Source organism: Mus musculus, chromosome 5 (assembly GCF_000001635.26).
Source record: "Mus musculus strain C57BL/6J chromosome 5, GRCm38.p6 C57BL/6J".
In the NCBI taxonomy this organism is placed as follows: Eukaryota; Metazoa; Chordata; class Mammalia; order Rodentia; family Muridae; genus Mus; species Mus musculus.
The window spans coordinates 81,550,452-81,572,295 of record NC_000071.6 but is presented as its reverse complement, the minus strand read 5'-3'; the positions used below and the strand labels follow the sequence as shown (position 1 = coordinate 81,572,295).

Genomic DNA, 21,844 nt, shown 5'->3' with positions numbered 1-21,844 from the left:
CCAAACCTAGGATACCCAAGATATAAGATATAATTTGCTAAACACATGAAACTCAAAAAGAATGAAGACTGAAGTGTGGACACTATGACCCTCCTTAGATTTGGGAACAAAACACCCATGGAAGGAGTTACAGAGACAAAGTTTGGAGCTGAGATGAAAGGATGGACCATGTAGAGACTGCCATATCCAGGGATCCACCCCATAATCAGCATCCAAACGCTGACACCATTGCATACACTAGCAAGATTTTATTGAAAGGACCCAGATGTAGCTGTCTCTTGTGAGACTATGCCGGGGCCTAGCAAACACAGAAGTGGATGCTCACAGTCAGCTAATGGATGGATCATAGGGTTCCCAATGGAGGAGCTAGAGAAAGTAGCCAAGGAGCTAAAGGGATCTGCAACCCTATAGGTGGAACAACATTATGAACTAACCAGTACCCCGGAGCTCTTGACTCTAGCTGCATATATATCAAAAGATGGCCTAGTCTGGAAAGAGAGGCCCATTGGACTTGCAAACTTTATATGCCCCAGTACAGGGGAACACCAGGGCCAAAAAGGGGGAGTGGGTGGGAAGGGGAGTGGGGGTGGGTGGATATGGGGGACTTTTGGTATAGCATTGGAAATGTAAATGAGTTAAATACCTAATAAAAAATGGAAAAAAAAAGAAATATAAAAAAAAAAAAGAAAAATACTTATAATGAAGGGAGCCAAGTGCCTCTTAGTGTAAAGTTATTAATGGGTTAATGGACAAATTCAAGTCAAAGCCAATGTTTCTTTGCAGAAATGTTTGTCTGTTAACTGTTGTGAAAAAAATTATTCTCATTGTTTTAGTGCTAACTATGAATTTTTCTTTTGAAAACTTTTACACTTTATAATCTTTAAGTAAAACAGGACACTACTAACTTTCATTACCTTATACAGGGTATTTAAATTATGTTTTCCACGGTTCATTGCTTTCCGCACAAAGAAAAAACCAGGTTAAATGTGAACTTATAAAAATAAAGCAAACAAACAAAAAACCCTGAACCTTCAGTACAAGAAACTAGTAAGAACTTCTAAGGACATAGAACCTTTCCTCAAATTATATACAAATTGACTCCATAGAGGAAGCATTTGAGAATGAACACACACACACACACACACACACACACACACACACCCTTTCAAACTCCATCCTGGTCAAAGAAGTGATCTATAAAACTGCAGATTCATCTGAGAATCAAAAGGACCATATAAACATTTTGTAAAGACTCCTCCTCCTTTCAAGTAGTAGAGAATATGGCTATAAGTGACACTGAACAAGGCAACAAGACACTGTGAGAAAAGTTAATAATTTTTGAGACCCAGACATAACAGTAACATGGACAATAACATTGGTTATGGGATTACACAGACTGAAAATAATCAAGTGTAGTAGTTTGAATCAGAATGCTCACACCCCCTGATCCCTATAGGGCCATAAGTTTGAACACCTGTTCCCTGTTTGGTGGAACTGTTTTGTTTTTGAAGGATTAGGAGGAATTGTTGGAGAAGATGTGTCACTGAGGGAGGGCTTTGAGGCTTGAAAATATTCATGCCATTCTCAGTGGGCCCTTTCTCTCTCTCTCATCCTTTCTCCTCCTTCTCTCCAGCCTCTGCTTCCCTCAGCTACTCCCAGAGCCATGTGTGCCTGCCTGCAACCATACTCTCTGCCATGATGGTCTTGGATTCTATCCCACTGAAACTGTAAGCCCCAAATTAAACCTTTTTTCAAATAATCTGTATTGGTCATGGTGTTGTATCTCAGCAATAGAAAACTAGAAAAGATAACGCTAAACCGAATTCCTGGGCTCGGTGGGGGCGGGGGGAAGGAGACTTCATAAAAACAAAATAAAGAAAAATAAAATAAAATGAAACAAAACAACAGCAAAAAACCAGGTGGTCCAAATGCATTTACATGTGTTTAGCAAAATCTAAGAACAGGGTACTCGTCTTTTTCTGCTACTACTTAATCTTGAGAATCTACAACATGTTCAAATAAAATCAATATGAAAGAGGATAGGAATGTTCTCAGAACCACACAATTCAGATGTGAGTCTAAGACAAATCAGGCCTTCTGCATTCCTGCAGGCTTTGGCAGTACCAGCCAAATTTCTGCTCCAGGCAGTGAGGTAACGAATTTACACTGTACAGGTATACAATTGTTTTCTGGTGATTATGCCACGTTAATGTTTGTGGAGCGAGAGTATGGTAAAATGTAAACTAAGATAGATAGCCACACATAAATGATAATAGCATATTGACTTATATATGGTTGTAGTACAGTGACAAAATGTATTACCTTTGTTTCAAATGTGACAGTCCTATTGTATTCATAAGAAGAAAACTAGAAATGGTGAAGGATTTTATTACAAGGAAGATTAAGCCAGGGATGGTCAGGCTCTCTTAGCCCTTGCTGGTAATCTGTTCGACTAAGCAATACTTGTTATACGACATACTGTGGAAAATAAAGTCACAGAGCATTTTCTATCCGTGGTAATATGCCCTAGGACATTTTTGTACACACTTTTGGTTCGAACATTGGTTGGAACACTTTTTTATTCTTATGAAGGTAAAATTCCCCCTGTATATTCCTGTCTCTGTCTCTGTCCTTGTCTTTGTCTCTGTTTCTGACTCTCTCTCTCTCTCTCTCTCTCTCTCTCTCTCTCTCTCTCTCACACACACACACACACACACACACAAAACACATACACACACCAGTAATATAACCTGCTTCATGGACTCACAAAAATCATGAACTAACACTCAGTGTCAAGTCCCACAGAGCAGAACAGAGCAGGGAACACACAATGAGTGTGCCCACACCAGGTCCACTCAGGAAGCTGGTATTTCCAGGAAATCCTAAACAATGTTATGGATGACTTCATTTGGGAAATACACTTGGGAGAAATATGTGAATTAATTTTCGTTTGGACATTCAGCTTCAATGTGATTGACATAGATTAGGAGATGCTCCTCAGCTGTACAGTGAGGTCTCTAACATTCCTGTGGCCCTGGCATCCATAGCTCGCACCCTTCCCACAAGCATGGGTAGTAAATTTTAGCTGTTATTTCCAGTGCACATCAATGCCTCGATGCCAAGACTTGTGAGCTTGGAAAACAGCTTCTCTCAGAAACAGAGCAACTTTACTAATACTTTCTCTGTGAGAACAAAGGTAAAATGAGACAGACAGATCAAAGGTCCACCACTGACTGTAGCAATCTCTGGAAAGCTGGGCCAGGAGCAGTCTACAGAGAGGAGTCACAGAGCTGGCAAACAGGCAAAGTTCAGATAACAACCTGGCAGAGGCAGCTTGAAGGTTGCTTAATCCTTCTGATATTCCATGTGCACAGGGAATAGCTCCAATGAGGGAAAACCGAGTCCACAGAAAGGATCCTTGTTGGTAACACTGGGGGTCAATGGCCAGAGTGTCATAGGACATGACTCTATTTGAGAGCCAATGGGTACCAAAAATTTCATTGGCTGAGCCAACACCTATGGAGCATTTGGCCAAAATCTGCTTTCCTTCATGCTTGGCTCAATGCTGAGGAGAACACAAGTAGCCTAAAGCCCCAATTTGAAAACTATCAGATCTCTTTGCTCTCTTTAAGAATTTTTCTCTGCATATTAATTATAAATCACAAGAGACCAGAGAAATAAACTATTTTTTTTCTGAGTGATAATTATTGAGTTTCATACAACCTGTTTGGGAAGCATGTTATTATCGGCTTACAAGATCCTCCTTCTGACAAAAGTGAATAAAAATCTATTTTATCATCATGTGTAAAATTTCATTTCAATTAATTTCAATTCAAATTTAATTACAAATATATAGTAGGATGGTACTGCACTAAAGACTATAAATGTCAAAGTGATGCCAAATCTGAAGAAAGAAGTTGTGGGATAATTTTGAGACTACATGAGACACTGTGTGCTATTATTTCCTATGTTTGATCCAAGGGCCATGCGAATTAAAACAGGCTTACTTTACCATTAACAGTAAGCTATGCTCTCTCCCTGTATCTTAGATGTTCACTGTGTACTTTTTGACAGTTTTGATAGATTTATTTATGTGTATGACTGTTTTGCTTGCATATGTCTGTGTACCACATGCATGGGTGGTACCCAGGGAGGGGGGCAAAGTGTCAAAATTTCAGGAATTGCAGTTATAGGTAGTTGTGAGCTCCCCTGTAGGAGCTGGTGATCACACCTAGGTCTTCTGCAAGAATAAATGCTCTTAACCACAGAGGTATCTCTCTAGCCCTTCACAGTATGCATTACATTATACTCCTCTCAAAAAAACCCAAATGTCGTGTGAGATTTAGAAGTGCATGAGAGAGTGGTAACATGTCTGGAGCACATAAACATGACCTCAGTCGCCATATTACAAGTCACCAATTTATTCTCTTGAGAAAAATGTGTGTGTGTGGGGGGGGAAGGGCGCTAGGAAATTCATGTCTCATTTTACAGTGTGTACAGGTTAGCAAGCTAGGGAACCACCATCATAGACCATTAGAGAACAGGCCTGGTAACGCTTGAGGAAGAAGGACAGATGTCATGGTCCAATTTTATTTCAATCAATCTAAATTTTTTTGGGTGATACTGTCTGTTAATGACTCTAATTTGTGATGCTAAACCGTTGGCTCAAGACTATTTTTAACGTGAATGCATCAGGAGGCACCATCTGCTTATTTAGAACTTTAAAAAATATTTTCAGTGTGTGGATTTGCTCATTGTAATTTAATTCACACATGGAACTTAATGCTTAGCATTATTCTACTTCATTGATTATGTGCCCATTGAGCCATGATTATCTGACTGAGTTTATTGCAGAAAAAATGTTTAAAAATAAACATTTTATTCAAATGTAAGTAAACCTTTTAGCCTTTTGCTTAGAATGCAAGTTGCAACTTAACTTTTAAAAATGCAGAATATGTCATTACTCTGTATTGAGATCCTACCGAGTGTGTGTGTGTGTGTGTGTGTGTGTGCGTGTGTGCGTATGAGTGTGCATGTGTGAGTGTGCATGTGTGTGTGTGTGTCTGCATGTGTGCATTTCAAAGGCAGTATGATCATTGCTAACCATCATCCTGGAAGGCGGAATCAACTCAATAGTTAACAAGTTTTTTACAGGTAAAAATATCCAAAATATTCAAAATATTGTGATTATTTATATTACAAAGGAGGAGTCCAAAATCTATGCTTTTTTGTTTTGTTTTTATTTTATTTTATTTTGTTTTTTTGAACTTGATGTAGATTTATCTAACTACAATTGCCATTGATGTTGGTGATACAGAAGGCCAGAGAGTTTAGGGCTAGGCACTTCAATTCTTGTCTGTCTCGAAATGTCCCTGGTTCTGTCCTGGACAAAGACCAAAATGCCTGAAGGGGAATCTTTGTCACCCCCAGATGCCTGGTTATAGGCCAACTAGACTGATCCCCAGCCTCCATGCCTCACCCCAGTTTGTGCCCTACCTCCAAAGGAAGTCCTCAGACTAGTAGTGTTATGAAACCCTGCATTTGCTGGACTCCTGCCAGGAACTCTGCCCTTATTTTCCTTAAAATTCCACCTCCAAAGTCTAGTCAACTTTTCCCTATATCCAAGAAGCCTTTGGCACCCTAACTCCTGAGTTAAAGCCCTCATGAGGCAAGGAAGTCTCCATTGTACTTAAAAGACTCTGCCCTGAACCCCAATTACTTGTTTCAATATGAATAATCCCTGTTAAGGTTATTACAAAACTGAACATGACAACAATAAAATATCAAAAGCATTTGTAAAAAAAAGGATCAACTGTAGAATTTGCCCTAAGGGGTACACATGAATCTTAGATTCCATAAACTTCTACTCCAGAGTCTTCACAGATTCTCCCACAAGCTCCTTGCTTGGGTGATGCTGTTCATCACACACATGATTCTGAGGGAGGACATTTTGCAAATGAAAAGTTTGGAGGCAAAATAAAGACTGGGGAGAAGGACTGGGGACCATATGAGAGGTCAACGTGTCTATTGGAACTGGAGTACCGGCTGAAGCTGCCAGGTGGGTGCTGGGAACGGAACCTGGGTTTTCTAGAATAGAAGTCGATGCTCTGAGTCACTGAACTAGCTCTGTAACGCCAAGAACTGGGATTCTTAATGAATCCTCCTAGGAACTGCAATTTACACATCTGTCACAAAATATCCAAGGCTCCAGTATTTCTCTCACTTTCACTTGTATAAAATTGGGGAATGTGTCTCAAAGGCATGCACATATTTTCTATGCAGATATACATATATAATGAATTCCATTAAGTTGACTACAAATTGTAACAAATGTTTTAATAATGAATGGTTTAAAAACAATAGTGCTTCTAGACAAAGCCTTTTTGTTTTTTTAGAAGTACTGATTAATGAGACATATGTCAAGAAAAAATAGTGTAATGGTGAATGCTGATTCAGGAGCTTGTTTTTATTAAGTAGTTTATGGTGAAGGCTGTGACTATTTTTTCTATTTATAGTGGCATCTCTGGTTAATTACCTTGTAATGTATTGTGACATTAATGCACTAGTAAACTACTGGAATTTACACCCCTATTCAGTAATAAAATCTGTAAATTGAAGAATGCACATAAAGTCATTGCAGGCATAAATTATGTGACCAAATGCCATGTATGGTCACATTGGACTTAAAGAACAGAAACTCTCAAATTTACTCATTAGTGGGTAAGTGCCACTGAATTTATTTTCGATGGCTACTTTACAGCCATAGAGAGTATAACAGTTTACTAAAGAATGTTTCATAAGTAGTTACACTATTTTCCTTTGGGTTCCTAAGAACATACTGGGCATAATTCAGCTGCACAGAATTAAAAAGGAACATCTGAAAAGCAAATGCCATACATTCTCATAAAGAATGACAGTGCACAGGACAGACAGTTGGACCCATGAACCAAACCCAAACTGAATCATCATTAAGCCAGAATGCAGAGAGGTATGACAATCTGAAACAGATGGAACTGTGTACATATGTTTACTCTCTGTGTGTGTGTGTGTGTGTGTGTGTGTGTGTGTGTGTAAAGCATAGTGTTTTCATTATCATGTATGTTAAGTAGGGAAACTGATGCAGCAAAGGAAATAAAGAAAACAGATGGAACAATCAGACCATTGAAATAGTTTTTCTGTGTTCAATATACATAAAACTATAATAGAATTTAGGAGAAATAAAAGCTAATTGGCTAGCTGATATTAGTTTACCTGTGGATCATATAAACTGTCATATAATCTCACAAAAATATGTAGCGTTCCACATATTCAAAAAAACCTGATGCCATCTCAAGCCAAATATAAATCCCTAACATGCAAAAGAAGTTCTTTCCCATCATCCTCTCTCTTTTCCCTCTCAACTAAAAGAAAAATATGGAAATGGAGAAAGATGTATAATTTGACTGTACATGAAATCAATATTAGTATACAGTCTATTCAAAAATCGTCATTGATTATAACATTTGATAGCTGAGCAGAAATACTTTGAAACTAGAAACTAATGATAATGTTATACCATCTCAGTGTCCTTTCTAATATCTGTCTTTAAATGAAATGTCAGTCTTTGAAAATATGCAACCTTTTCATGTAATAGGATTTTGATAGTTTCTCTTAATCCTCTCTAATTAAACTGTCTCTTGGATTCTGTGTGTGACATGTGTGTATGCATGTAAGTGTAGGCATGTGTGTGTGTGCAGTGCATCTGTGTGTGGAGGCACGAGGTAGAGGTTGGAAGTCTTTGTCAGTCCCACTCAATCTTACTCACTGAAGCAGAGTCTCTGAATTCAATCCAGAACTTACCATCTGCCTTGTCTGGCTAGCCAGGTTGTTTTGTAGGTCTCCCATCCCTGGCTGTCTAGCAATGGAATTACAAACACATCACCATGCCTATCTGTAGGTTTTCTGTAGGTTCTGGGAACCTCATCTTTACAGTGGGGGGGTGGGGGTGGGGGGGGCAGTGCTTTAACCTCTCAATCATCTGTGCCGCTCCTAAATGTTACTTCTTAGTAAAACAAACCAAAGGTTGTTGTACATGAGGTAGTGACTATACATGCAAATGGCCGAGAGTCTGTGGGTCAGTTCATGTTGAGCATTGTGTGAGCATGGGGAACGGTGAAAATGGTCACTCTATGAGCTCCATGTTGCATGCCTATTGATGCCTTCTTCATTTGGGTCTTGTTTAGGCAACCATGTTGAAGAGAATTCATGGTGTAGTTACTCTGACTAAAATTTTTTTTAAGTTATATAAAAATAAAGGCTCTACACAGTCTGACGTAAATATTAAGCATCAGTGGCTATGAGTGATCATTGTTCATTCTGTTTCAGCTCAAAACCACCCATCAATATGAAAGGGATGCCATTGGAAATCCAGGTTCTTAACAATGGCTACCTACTTCCCTGAGAATTTCTCAAGGTCTGGTATGAGCCAGGTACTTAATATGTATTGTTTCCTTCTGATAAGTCTGACACACTGATCTAGTAGTTTTTGTTGGAGAGATGGCAGAGCAACCTGGTCCCAAAGTCTATTCTTTCCCTATACACTGCTGCAATGAACTCAAATAGCAGTAATAGCTGTATATTGTGCAGGACCTACCAAATGTCACTCTGCTCCATGTCCCTGCTCCTCACAAGCGTGTTAAATTCCACCTTTAGGTCTGTGAGGTGGTTAAAGACACTCAAAGCAAGAGTGCCTTAAGCTTCCACATCAAACATTTCAGAGTCATGCTAAATTTATTTTATTTATACATGGCTTTACAAATGTCTTAAACTCTACTTCTTCATGAGTCTTCCCTAAAGAAAAAATAATTCACCTCTTCTCTTGAAGTCTGAGGTTGGCTACATGACTTTCTGTGACAAGGAAGACATTAACTAGCACAACTCAAGGAGAGGCTCAGTCAAAAGATAGTCCTTCCATTACTCGGACTCCCTTCTGCTGTGACAGTGAAGGTGGTGGACTAGACTGGAGATCAACAGGAGGCATGAGGCCACTACCTTATATGACAGCAAGACAACTGTCAAAAATGTGTGACACACTCCCTTACAAATCCAGCCAGAGTGCTGACCACTAAGAATCCAGACACCTCAGCACAAAGTCTATCCAACCAATCATCGCCGTGGTCCTATGTTTGCTGTCTAGATTTATCACATTTTGGAATAGATTCCTTATCCACTCCAGCCATGACTTTATTTAAATACTCTTCCTCAAATTATACTGGGGTCCTATCTAAAAAATGGAATATTATGATAAAGTACTCATATTATGTAAATAGTCTTTCAGCCTTAGTGAGAACCACATTCTAATAATTAGCATGTACAAATATCAACGTATCAATTCACATTCATGCCTTCTCTTTGTGAGGGATTCTGTTGTTCTCACCAGTTATCTCTATCACTTTGCATTGCTATAAACAAAATATTTGAGACTGGATAATTTAAAAAGAAGATAAAATATTTTTTCCCCACAGATTTGGAAGCTCTGAAATCCGAGAGCAAGAGGCTGTCAGACTCGGTGTTGTAAGAAGGTTGTTCTCTGGATCTAAGATGACAGCACCTACCTAGTTTCTTCCTTTTTATTTTAGCACCAAAGCATCAGTGAGAGTAGAGGCTCTATGCACTCAGGGTTAAATTTCAAATTTCAACATAGGAACTGGAAAAGATACCAACACTCAAGCTACCTTAGCTTAGTCAATCAACACAGCCACATAAGAGGCACTTTTGTCCCATCCCTTTGTTATTGAGTCAGATATAAGCCGCTAACGATAATTTTCAGATCCTCTTATCAGGCATAATTCCAGTTAAGTGTGCCATCATCTTTTATCTTAATTACTGAGAGTCACCTTTGTTTGCCAACACCTTCCCCAGCTGGCTCATCATCTACCCTGATGCCACAGAGATTATCTTTGTCTCCAGAGCTGATACTACGGTACATTATTCATTCTAGAGGAAGCACCCCAAAGGGGCTTTTTCTCAGGACAAGGTACAAACTCCTTGGTATAGGATATGGAATGCTTTAAAAGTTGTCACATTTCATCATTCTAACCATCCCTTCCCTCATGCTCTTTTAAGAACAAAGAAAACCTCATACTTTCTGAGTTGGCTCTTTGTGCCATCTCCCATGGGATTCCCTTATGTTCCCTGTATCTTTTTTTCTTCTAAAACAGAAAAAAAAAATTTTCAGCAGTGTTTACTCCATCACTTTTCACGACTGGTCATTTGGACAGAAATCACTGGGGTACTTTCCACTATGGACCAAGCTCAGACCAGTGGCTGGGATATAGTAATTAGGGCAATATGTCTTCCAGGAGCAAACAGACAAGGAAGAAAAGCACACACCCTTGCCAATAGAATATAATGTCTCCTGGGAAATAACCAAGGCACTTGGGCATAGAATGACTCTTTGGAAATCATGGAACTCTGCCAGAAAGGTGGAAATGCACAATCTCCTCGTCCACTAGAATATTACAGGATGCGCAAAAGATAAGAGACACGTGCCAGTGGGACATGCTCAAGCAGAAGTCATGCGCAAAAAAATAAAAATTAAAATTAAAAAATGCATGCCTACTGACTTTTGCCAAGCCACTGATAGGTTTATTAGAAAATGTGTCATATTTAAGACCAAAGATTAACCTGCATATACTTGTTAGTTATAAAACTGGAAGACATGGCTGTGGAATATTAGGCCTGAACACTATAAAACATCTTGAAGATTAGGGACTGGAATTTCCTTAAAAACAGGAAAAAAAAATGAATTCTGGCTTTAAATATCCTGCTACTAAATGTTACCTTTCAATTTCTATTGTGCCCTAGTAATAAAAATATTTCCAAGGGAATAGTGACTTTTGTTGACATCCATGTAAGATAGTTGTAATTTATATGATTTTATGGATCAATAATTATATTGACATCACAAAGACTTTTAAAATTATTCGTTAAAGTACTAATTTTCAAGGAAAAATTCTTTCACTGTGACTTTGATTATGACATTACAAGCAAGTATCCTACTCTAAAAAAATTCAACGACAGAAAAATAAATCTGAGCAATGAATGATCTGGTGATCTGTCACCCTGAAAAGAATTCAAATAGCCCTCTATTAGATGCCCCAGGATACATAGTTTTTGAATAAATGGAGTCATCTATTTCTTGGAACAGTATTTCATGCTTCTGTTTATAAGTAAGATTTTTTTCACATGCTAATTTTCATTTTTGAAAAGGTACTGCACTGCGAATGCATATTACAACCTCACCTAGTTTCATTCATTCCCCTTAGTCAGCACTGAACACTGCTTCTTTTGCCTCAAGTCAAGAAAACTCACCTCTGACAGGGGGCCTTTCTAGTTCAGAGTCGAGGTGAATTGGTGGAGAGATGTAGGAGACTTGTCCATGATGTACCGGCCCTGTGAACACAAGATAAAATGTTAAGACATCATAGGGTCCATGATATGACTCAGTGGGTAACAATACCTGCTACCAAGGCAGACTACCTAAGTCGGGATCCCTAGGCCAACATGGTGGAGGAGAGAAATGACTCCAACAAGCTGTTCTCAACATTGAATCTCAATAGACATGGCCCAAATGTTCGGATACACACACTAAATGAATAAACACATTATAGCTTTCTTTTAACTTAAATTTTATTATCATGTTCTAACACTTTTATTCCACATATAAAAAATAGACAGTATAAATTATAAAATAATCTTCTTAAACATAAACCAAAACACCAGCCAATTCAAATGAATTTTCTTTCTAACCAAGATGGATTTTTAAAATGATTTATATATTTAGTTAGGAGTTTCCTTTCTTTCTTTCTTTCTTTCCTTCCTTCCTTCCTTCCTTCCTTCCTTCCTTCCTTCCTTCCTTCCTTCCTTCCTTCCTCCCTCCCTCCCTCCCTCCCTCCCTCCCTCCCTCCCTCCCTCCCTTCCTTCTTATGGGGCCCAGGCTGACTTTAAACTTGCAATGTAGTCAGGAATGACTTGCCTATATTTCTCAACTGCTGGGACTACAAATGTGTGTGTGTTTTGTGTGTTTGTTTAATATTCAGTTTTGTTTTCCTTCAGTGAGATTATAGATAATTATGGAGTGATAAACTGGGATTTAAGGAAAATTGAGAGCCTCAAAACTCATATATCCATCTGATTATTTTAACTTATAAGTTATTAGGAAGAAGTGAACTTTCAGCATTCTGGCTCCAGAGTGCTAGCTTCAGAGTTGTAGGCACTGCCAGTTGTATTTATTTCACTACCCATAAGTGCTAAGCAATCTTCAGATGGGCACTTGATGGACGGGTAGTAACTGGATGGCACTTAGGATGCTAAAACCCTGACACACGTTTTTCCCTACGGCATTTCTCCCACAGTCAGAATAGAAAGTCATTCTAACTTGCTTGTTTTAATTTGATGGAAAAGAAAGAACTAGCCAAAATTCAAACAGCAAGTAGATGGGCTCATTCTCTATTCTTAGAAAGACTTTTCCCCATCACGTGTGTCTTTGTAATATATTTTATTTAATAAATAAAAATACAAATGTTGATTTGAAAAATTAAATGAGCGTTTTTAAAAAGTTCAGTTATTTTGCCAGCCTTAGGGATATAGTATGCCTTCCCCGATGCCCATTAATAAACACAAAAGCGAAGGAAGACGAAGTGAATTTATAAAAATATCTAATGTTCAAAGTAGTTATCATTTATATTGAAGATCCAGCAAGCAATTAGGAATTTGAAGCAAGAAAGAATAATTACAAAGTCATTTCATGTTCTGAAGCAACTTCATACAAAGAAGACTTGGATAGAGGTAGAGAAGCCACCACTTTCTTTCTATGGGGGAATATGTAGTTATACTTCACGCATTTACTATAACCATTTACAGGGTTGTTAATCTTTTCTCCTAAACAAGGAAAGTTAATGATACATAGATTATGATAACAGTTAGAGTAACCTTCCCGTTTCAAGTAATATTCGACTTGTAATAAACACCGCTGATTCCTCTTACGAGGCACATTTCAAATAATTAATATGGCTCCCCATTGATAGGAGCTGCTGTGGCTCCCAGCGCTTTCCTCACTAGCAGTAGAGATGGCAGAGCTGATATAATGCACACAGTCCTCAGAATGGTAACTAAGAATATTGCACATCCACTGCTGTATTCCAGTGGAGTACTTAAAGCACTATTATAAAATGAAGGAATACGTTACCAGTTATGCAGTTACCAGCCCATGCTGAATATGGCTTATTAAAAAGTTCACATTAGCTTAACTGTAAAACTACCTGTTCAGATACACTGTATGGTTGGCTGAAAAAAAAAAAACCAAACAAACATTTTTTGCTTTTAAAATCTGGTGTTGAAGAGGCACAAATCAGTGTAAAAGGCTAATTTTTGTAAATAAAAATAATATATCACTGTCTTGGCATTTGCCCCAGTAATCTCACTGCATGAAGTAATATTGGTTTCATGTCTGTTACTGGAATATAGCTTTTTACCACATTTGACAATAGCTACCAGGCAGCTACCAATGAACATCCACCAGCACACAGACTATTTGCAATGTGAATGTGAACATATTTTAAAGCAAAGAAACAAACATGAAGGGACGGGCAACTTTGTCAAGCACTTGTAAGGCTAGGATTGTTTTGATCAAAATGTGGTTTTAATTTATCATATCATTTTTCCTCAAAGAAAGTCTCTGTACACTAAATCCTTTGGAAAACATGAACAGACTTTAAAGAGAAGCATAGACTCTTTGTAACTGTCACTCGTATATTCTGTTTGAAGAAAAGGAGTAGTTCATAAATGTGTTCTTCTTCTTGGCCTACAGGTATAGGGAGTCTGGAGAGTACACTGTGGGCACTGAGACAGGACTATCAGCATCACATTTAGTGTCTTATTCTTTCTCAGTCCTGGGGGGAAAACATCTAGCAAACTGAAGATGGAGTATGCTAGGGAAAGCTATACTGACTGTAAATGACAGTCCGCAAAAGGTGAGGAAGACAGTGAAGTTCTGACGTGGAGAACAGGCACTAGAAAGTATGAAGCCTGCTGCTGACTCGCTTGTTAGCGTTAGCCATAGGAAGTAGTATCTCCACAAAGATACATAAAAATATAATGCCTTTCTTATTATGTGGCTATGAATAGTCTCCAGAGAATGGAGAGTACAATATGCAGTTTGAAATGTCACAACTGAGCCTGCGAAACATTCCCCTCTTTATTAAGAATTATTTCAAGGGGGGTCCAGAGAGAGGGTTCAGTGTTTAAGAGAACTGACTGTTTTCCCTGTTTGATTATCAGCACCTCATGGTGGGTAACAATGGTTCCTCCTTCCAGTTCCTGGGGATTTGACATTCTCTTCTGGTCTCCAATCCCTGTACATATGTGGTACACAGACATATATGAAATCAACCCACACCCCCAATTTTTTTAAAGCTCTAAAAAAATTATTTCAAAAAGTAAAATTCAATAATTATTTAAAAATATCAGTAAAGTCATTAATAAGCTTCACCATAACTTTGCCTATGGTGCTCACGGTCCTGCATTCAATTCCCAGCATTACCAAGAGAAAACAAAATTAAAATCACTTCATTACAACTTCAACAGGTTAAAAACTTGGTAAACAACTCTGGTTTAAATAGGTTTCCCAAGTCCTCTAAGATAAGTGCATATCTGCTCTTTAGCCATAAACACCAAGGTCTACGCTTCTGTACTCGACCGCTCTACTTTTTAAAATCTTAACTTATGCACTCAAATGTCTGACAACTGCGACTAATGATTACTATTTCTACTTTCCAAATTAAAAATATTTCTCTCCATTATTCTCCTGAATTTTTCAGTTTATGCTCGCCAAGAATTTTGAAGGGGGGGGGGAAACTAATGAAATTTTTATTTCAGTTACATTGAGTTAGAGAAGAAACATTAAAACTTTTATTGTATGTTGTTTAAAAGGATTTGTATATTATTTTTGTTATTGTCATTTTTATAGTTTTAGCTTTTAAAAGATGAAATCTCACGCAGCATGACTAGCTAAAATGTGAACATGCTAACTGACTCTGAATGATCTTCAACATTTGATTCTCTTTTTCAAAGTGGGGATACAAGGAATAAGCCCAACTTAGAACATTATTATATTTTTATTACATAGAATTAAGTTACTACTTCTAGGAGACAAGAACATTCCATTAGGTGTATGTTGTAGTATTTTACTTCTTCCAAGTTGAATTTTAAGTAAAAGTTTGACATTTCTTGATAACTTTGTTCTTTTTTATTTTGGAATGGACCTCATGGGCTTTATTTTATTTTGTCTATAGAGTGGTAAGAGAATGCATTAAATAAACATATTTGTTAGTACTTGCTGATGATTAGTTACTGCCTCTAACTATCCAGTTTTTTTTTTTAAACTAGGCAAATACACTGAAAACAACATTATAAAGATTTTGTGTTGTATTTAGATAGTAAGCTTCACTTATATATTTATATTATCTCCTTTTGTTCTACAGAATTAAAAGTGTAAAAGTGATTGTATAGGTTTCAATTAGAAGGAAGGAGTCCCTATTGTCTCTAATTTCATTTTTAACTTAATTTCCTGTAATGTACATATGTTAAGATTTCCAAAGACAATTAGCAAGAACGAAAAAGACTAAAGTTTTATGTTTGCTTGTTTGTTTGTTTGTTTGTCGGTACCTTCTAGGTAATCAGCTGGGTCAAGGTGAAGCTGAATATATCCTCCCCAGTGCCAGCTATCACTGAAATGGGTAGAACACAAGCTTCCTTCTTTCTATGAGAACTGTGTGGCTGAAGATGGAGCTGCTGGTGAAGAGCAGAATGATTCTGTGGTCTGTATCAGTGATGTGAATGGTTAACAAGGCTTTTCCAAGAAGAAAGAGGTCTTAACCCACAGCAAGCAGAGTGTGCCTGCTGGGAAGTGAAGGCCATTCTTACGGACCAGTAAGATCTGAAGTGGGGTGAGTAAGAGGCATTCTTATAGACCAATAACAACTGTGCTCTGGATGAGCCTGGTGCTGTTTCTATTTTGATGCTAATTCTGATCTCCTGGGAGGGGCAGCAGACAAGGAGTGAGTTACATATAGTCAGGTGACTTGTTGTGAATCAATCCCCTAATGAATAAAAGATTCAATCATTGGGCGTGTAGGCGGGACTTCCGGGTTGGGCAGTGGAAGAGAGGAAGCAGGAGAGCGGTCTTTTTTGATGGGAATAGCGTAAGGACACGGTTTCAATGGCGGATCCTTCAGGATTTGCCAAGAGAGGATTTAGATTTAATATAGCTTACAAGCTGGGTTTTAGTTGTTGCTCTCAGCAATTGAGTTACCCTTGTTTCTGGACTAAGTTTGTGTTGTGTTTTCCTTTTCTTGGCAGCTCATCTGAGTTCAAGAGAGAAAGCTAGGGCAAACTGTGTGTTTGCCTGAAGTGCACCGCAAAGGTAGTGGGGGTTTTGAAACATGGGGCTGGCATGGTAGTGACCCATCAGTAGGAACTTAGCAAGCTGGGTGGAGAGATTATGGAGCACTGAGTCAGAGTCTCCACGAGATCAAAACAGGTGGGCCATGCACTGGCGGGCAATGGCCAGCCCGGCTGCCTGGGCAGAGAGATGTTGGCTCAGGAGGGGAGAACATGCTGGCTCTTTATTATTTCCTGCAACACAACTGTTTGGGGTTTCATAGTGGATACCAATCTCAATGTTCTTACTTAGAGAGAGAGAGAGAGAGTGTGTGTGTGTGTGTGTGTGTGTGTGAGAGAGAGAGAGAGAGAGAGAGAGAGAGAGAGAGAGAGAGAGAGAGGGAGGGAGAGAGAGAGAGAGAGGGAGAGAGGGAGAGAGAGAGAGAGGGAGAGAGGGAGAGACGGGTGGGGGATAGAGCTGGGGGATAGAGCAGAGACAGACCCAAACAGAGATTCCTAGATTGACAGATACACTGTGCTTAGGTGGTTAGAGAGCCAAAGAGCTAGCAGAATCTGAAAGCATTCACTTTCTCTAAAGAAGATGTTGTCTGACAGTAGACTGTCAGAAAGCCCTTAAACAAAGAAGGTAAAGAGGCTACGACCAAAACACCCAATATTCTTTCAACTCCTTGAGTTCTGCAACACAAATCCCAGCATACTAATTAAGGAAAATAAGGAGGAGGCTGCTGACTATGCTAAACATTTGGCCAAGAGAATGAAGGAAGCCAATGTGTGTGTGTGTGTGTGGGGGGGGGGGGGAGGGGGCGGGGGGAGGTGTTCAGGGGACTTCCAGGAACAGATTGCTAAGAGACCTAGACCATTGTCACTGACAGCTTCTGCTTCTGAGTCCAGCCAAAATTAAGTCTTTAAGAACAGCAAATAAATGGTCAGTTCTTTAAGCAACAACATCGTCACAATAACAAACACAACAAAACCAAATGAGATAAACAAGAACCTCCCCACAATATGTGGTTTAGGCATAAGGATTACTTTACGGCAAAGACAATTGAGAATCAACACGGGTCATAGTTCTCATCTCCCTATCTGTCTAAAAGCAAAGTATGCATTTCCAGGTAAGGTATCAGTGGAGGAGAGAAACCCTACCATGGAATGTGAAGCATTTAAGATGAGATGTATATCTGATCTCACTAAATTGTCAAAAGTTCAGCTAATTCTCCCTAATTTCCCAGTCTGTTGCCCAAAGAAAATCATGTTTTGAAGGGCAAATTCTTTGTCCTTTGTTAAAAGAACATATAATGTTCTCTGAATGGAACTGTTATTTTACAAATATTTAAATATACTAATAAGAATCTGGTGTTTTCTGTCTCTAATAGGCCTTCTGCTAGATGACTTTTCAAACTCAAAGAAGATAAGCTAAAAAACAGAGGAAAGTTTCCTTCTCGGCAAAGAAGATTGAGAGGAACAAAATTAGAGATCAGCTTCCAAGTTCATTTTCACTCAAATATTATTGAGGTCAAATAACTATATGTGTATATATATATATATATATAGTTTTATATATAGTTATATATATTCAAATATATTCATATATATACATATGTTTTCTAATGTATCATATTATACATATATGTTATAATGCATACATGCATATATATATATATATATATATATATGCTGTGATACAATTCATGTACCATAAAGTTCCCTCAAGTTATAATTCAATATTTTTAGAAAAATATATCAAGAGACTTGCACAACTCACCCCTGTAATTAATTGTAGACCAATTTCCTCACCACAGAAAGAGAACCTCCAGCTTCATTAGCCCTCCCTCCTCATTTCTCCTCAATTTATCTCTGCTCTAGGCAATCACTTAGCTCATTTCTTTCTCTATAGATTTGCTTATTCTAAACTTTTCTTATAAATGGAATTACATGTCCCCCTTTGTTATCAGCTTTTGTCACTCAGCATAAATTTTCAAACCTCATTTATGTCGTAAATCATTACTTCATTCCATTTTCTCATCAAGCAATTTTTCATTTAGCAGCTCCTCCATATTTTATTTATGCAATCATCAATTCATGTGATGGGCACTTCAGATAATTTTCACATCCTGACTACCATGAAAACCTCTGTCAGGGCCTCACAAGTTTGTCTTTTTGCTGCGTTTTTCTTCGATAGCTTTCTGGGAGGAGGATTATAGCATCTTAAGGAAATTCTCACCCTACTTACATCCTTTGAGGAACTTCTAGAATGATTTCAAAAGATTCCATCATTTGACTTTCCACAGCAAGGTGGCATTCAGAAAAGCATGGAGACCCTTTCCAATTTTGTTTTCTTTTAAGATGACAGAACAATAAATTCAAGGTTGGCCAGGTGCTGAAATAGTCCCATTTAAAATGGCTGAAATCTAGAGAATAAGCAGTCTTACTGAGTAAAGTACCAAATTAATTAATTAATTAATTAATTAATTAAAAAAAACAGAGACTGTGGGCCTAGTGTTGTGTAGTTCATCCATACTGAGAGGATACAAGGAGAAGATACTCTTGTAAATGGAGAAAAAAATGAGAAAGAAGAGTAAGTCATACTTTGAAATAAAAATCTAAGACACTGTGTGCTGGGCATGTCAAAAATGCAAAAAATTTTAGTCTGGTCAATAGAGCCCAGAGCTGTAGAGAAACTGTCAGGCTATTGTGGATTCTGAAAAAGGAGTATTTTTCTCCTTTCAATGTCTTTTCAACTTTCATTTAATTTCTATTCATTGAAGAACCCCATGCAATTTCTACTGGGGTTCAAATATAGAAAGGATTTGACCAGCTTTCAGTAGGGCAAAGGTTTTATTTTTTTTTCTCTCTCTCTCTCTCTCTACTTCCCAATACCTCACTTGCACATCTGAGAGCAAAAAGACATTTCACAGAACCATAGAATTGAGAGAGTAAGACATTTAATAGCTTATAGCCCAAACCCACGTTTTAGTACGAAGAGATTGACAGCTTGGGGCGCTGAAGAGTTTTTCAAATGACAATCTGAGTGGCTGTCATTAGGATGACAGTAGAGACAGTAAGAAGGAATCCAGTAGCATCTCTACCGTGCCACCTGGGAAGCTGCTGCAGGAAGACATTGTTGCCTAGGTGTGTGGAGCATGACTTTTCAAAAGTCTAGAGATACTAAGAGGTTGAGAGCCATTTGCTTATGAAAATATACATTTGTTTTCTTCAACTAGAGGCAAGCCACTTAGAAGATCGCACTTCTTGTCTCAGGCTTCCTCTATTAGCATGCAGCTTCTGACACTCCTTAGCTGCCCAGGGCAACTAATAAGGCACCAGGACCTCAATCCCCTCATTTGTATGATGGGTTTATAAAAGCGCTGACCTCAGAGGTTATTGTGCACATTGTATGAATCTGTAAATACGAACTAATGAGAACAGTGTTTGGTACAAAATTAAGTATTTAGCAATGTTTAGCTATTTTAATTACAGATTCATTCTTTCATTAATAATTCATCAGTCACAGGTACCCTTTAAAGTAGTTTGCATTTATCACACAATAAAGTGCTAATTCATATCCTTAAGTAGATGGGGAAAACGTAAGCAGTAATCGCAATTACATCAACTATATTATGGGTTCTAGGGGCTAAGCACAAAAAGAAAGGCTTAAAATTGGGCACACGGAGTTCCAGTGGGGAGACACAGGCTTCAGTTTTTTGAAGTATCCTAAGTGAAGGCCTGACTTAGTTGTCCTGACAGCATCAGAAGCACTGGAGAGATGACTCTGATGGAGAAATATGCAGAGATCAAAAGGGAAAGAGCAGGGTGGTCTCAACAGATAAATGTCCTTGCCTGAAGACCCACCCTGTACCCTGGAACCCAGATAGAGGTGGGATGAGAAAACTCCTTTCCACATTAAAATAAAACAGTCCTCTGACCTCCATATGGTATATACATATACATATACGTGTGTGTGTGTGTGTGTGTGTGTGTGTGTGTGTGTGTATGTGTGTATTAAAGTCTCAGGTTGAATTAGCTTGTGTGTTGGAAATTGAAACCAGAGCCCTGACTGCTAACTGTGTTAACCATCTTTTTTTTTTTTTTTCTATAACACACAACCAAGATGAGAGCATTGATAAGGAAGAAATGTTTATTTTATTATTGAAATATCAGTTCTTGCCACTTGGCCCCTTGCTTATGAGCCAGTTACAAGGCATCAGATTTTGGTAAGTAGGGAGAGATATGCGGTCCCCACCTCCTTACAGCCTAGATATTAAACAGGATAAGGGCTTAGGGTACCTACTGTTCTCAGCTTCTCTGAGGGCCTCACAACAACCACTTAATTATTTTCTATGGCACCCCACCTCATCAAGGTTCCACCACCTCCTAGAGGTCCCTCTGGTTTGGTTCGCTGAGAAGTCCTTAGGCAGATAAACTTATGTTGCTGTATCACACTCAAACCTTAGGACCAGGTCAGTGTTCTGCACTTAGCTGTCAAACTAGACTTCAACCTGCTTTTGATGATTAAGGTTGAAGCTAGCAAATATGTTGGTATGAAAGGCTTTTTTTTTTTTCTGTCTCACTTCAAAGGTAGATATATGCTTATAAAAATAATATTGTCAACACTGAGCAGTGCATAAAAACAGCATACATAAAATACAGAGACAAATGGTTTCTAAAGTGAACATAAGGTAAAAACCATATTTCATCACAATAATGTCCTCACTGGTTTTTGCATTTGTGCTACCTCTCTACTCATTTTTTCTTTCCTATCATACAGTGTTATAATTGAGCTTCATACCTTATTGTTATGAAGGTAAATTTTATGCTAATTTGTATTTGCTTAAAATTCAATTGATCATTTTCCATATATATATATATCCTCTTTAAGAAAAATAAAATACGGTATTATTATTTTGCTTTAACAAGTTTCAGGACTAGTGTAAGTCATATTTCTCCACTCTTCACGAAAGACTTCATGTGAGAATAATAGGTCCTAAAATAAAAACCGTATTTAAGAATGACATATTTAATTTTCTCATTTATGTTTGCAAAACAACCCTGACAGCAGCTTAACTTTATCGTTAAAAAGTTTGATTCATGCCAAAAATAATCTTTACTCCAGATAGAAACTACCAAAGGTCAGTGAGTACTTCTGAAAAACTGCTCATGCCTAGCATGATAACGAGCTTTCTATTCTTCATACTCTACTCTAAGCATAGTCTCAGGCATTGTTAAAGTCAGCTTTCCAGTGACAAGGTTAGCACCAATCAAAAGCAGCTACTAAAAGAGGTTTCTAAGGATGCCAGTTTGACACCTTCTGCTTCTGATTTCTTTTCCCTCCTTGAACTCATTTGAAAGACTTACTTAATATTTTTATTTATATGAATGAGAGTGTACCTGCATGAGTTTATGAGCA

The 21,844-nt window shown here is 38.1% G+C and overlaps 1 protein-coding gene across 39 annotated transcripts in view; it reads right to left on the bottom strand.

Annotated features, from left to right (window-relative positions):
* The window catches only part of Adgrl3 (adhesion G protein-coupled receptor L3), an 808,741-nt gene that overhangs the window by 255,530 nt on the left and 531,367 nt on the right, over positions 1 to 21,844 (bottom strand). For all 39 annotated transcript variants that reach the window (XM_011249474.3, XM_017320921.2, XM_030254561.1 and 36 more), the window contains one exon: positions 11,353 to 11,433. In XM_011249474.3, coding sequence (XP_011247776.1) covers positions 11,353 to 11,433 — 81 coding nt within the window. The remainder of the gene's footprint in view (positions 1 to 11,352; positions 11,434 to 21,844) is intronic.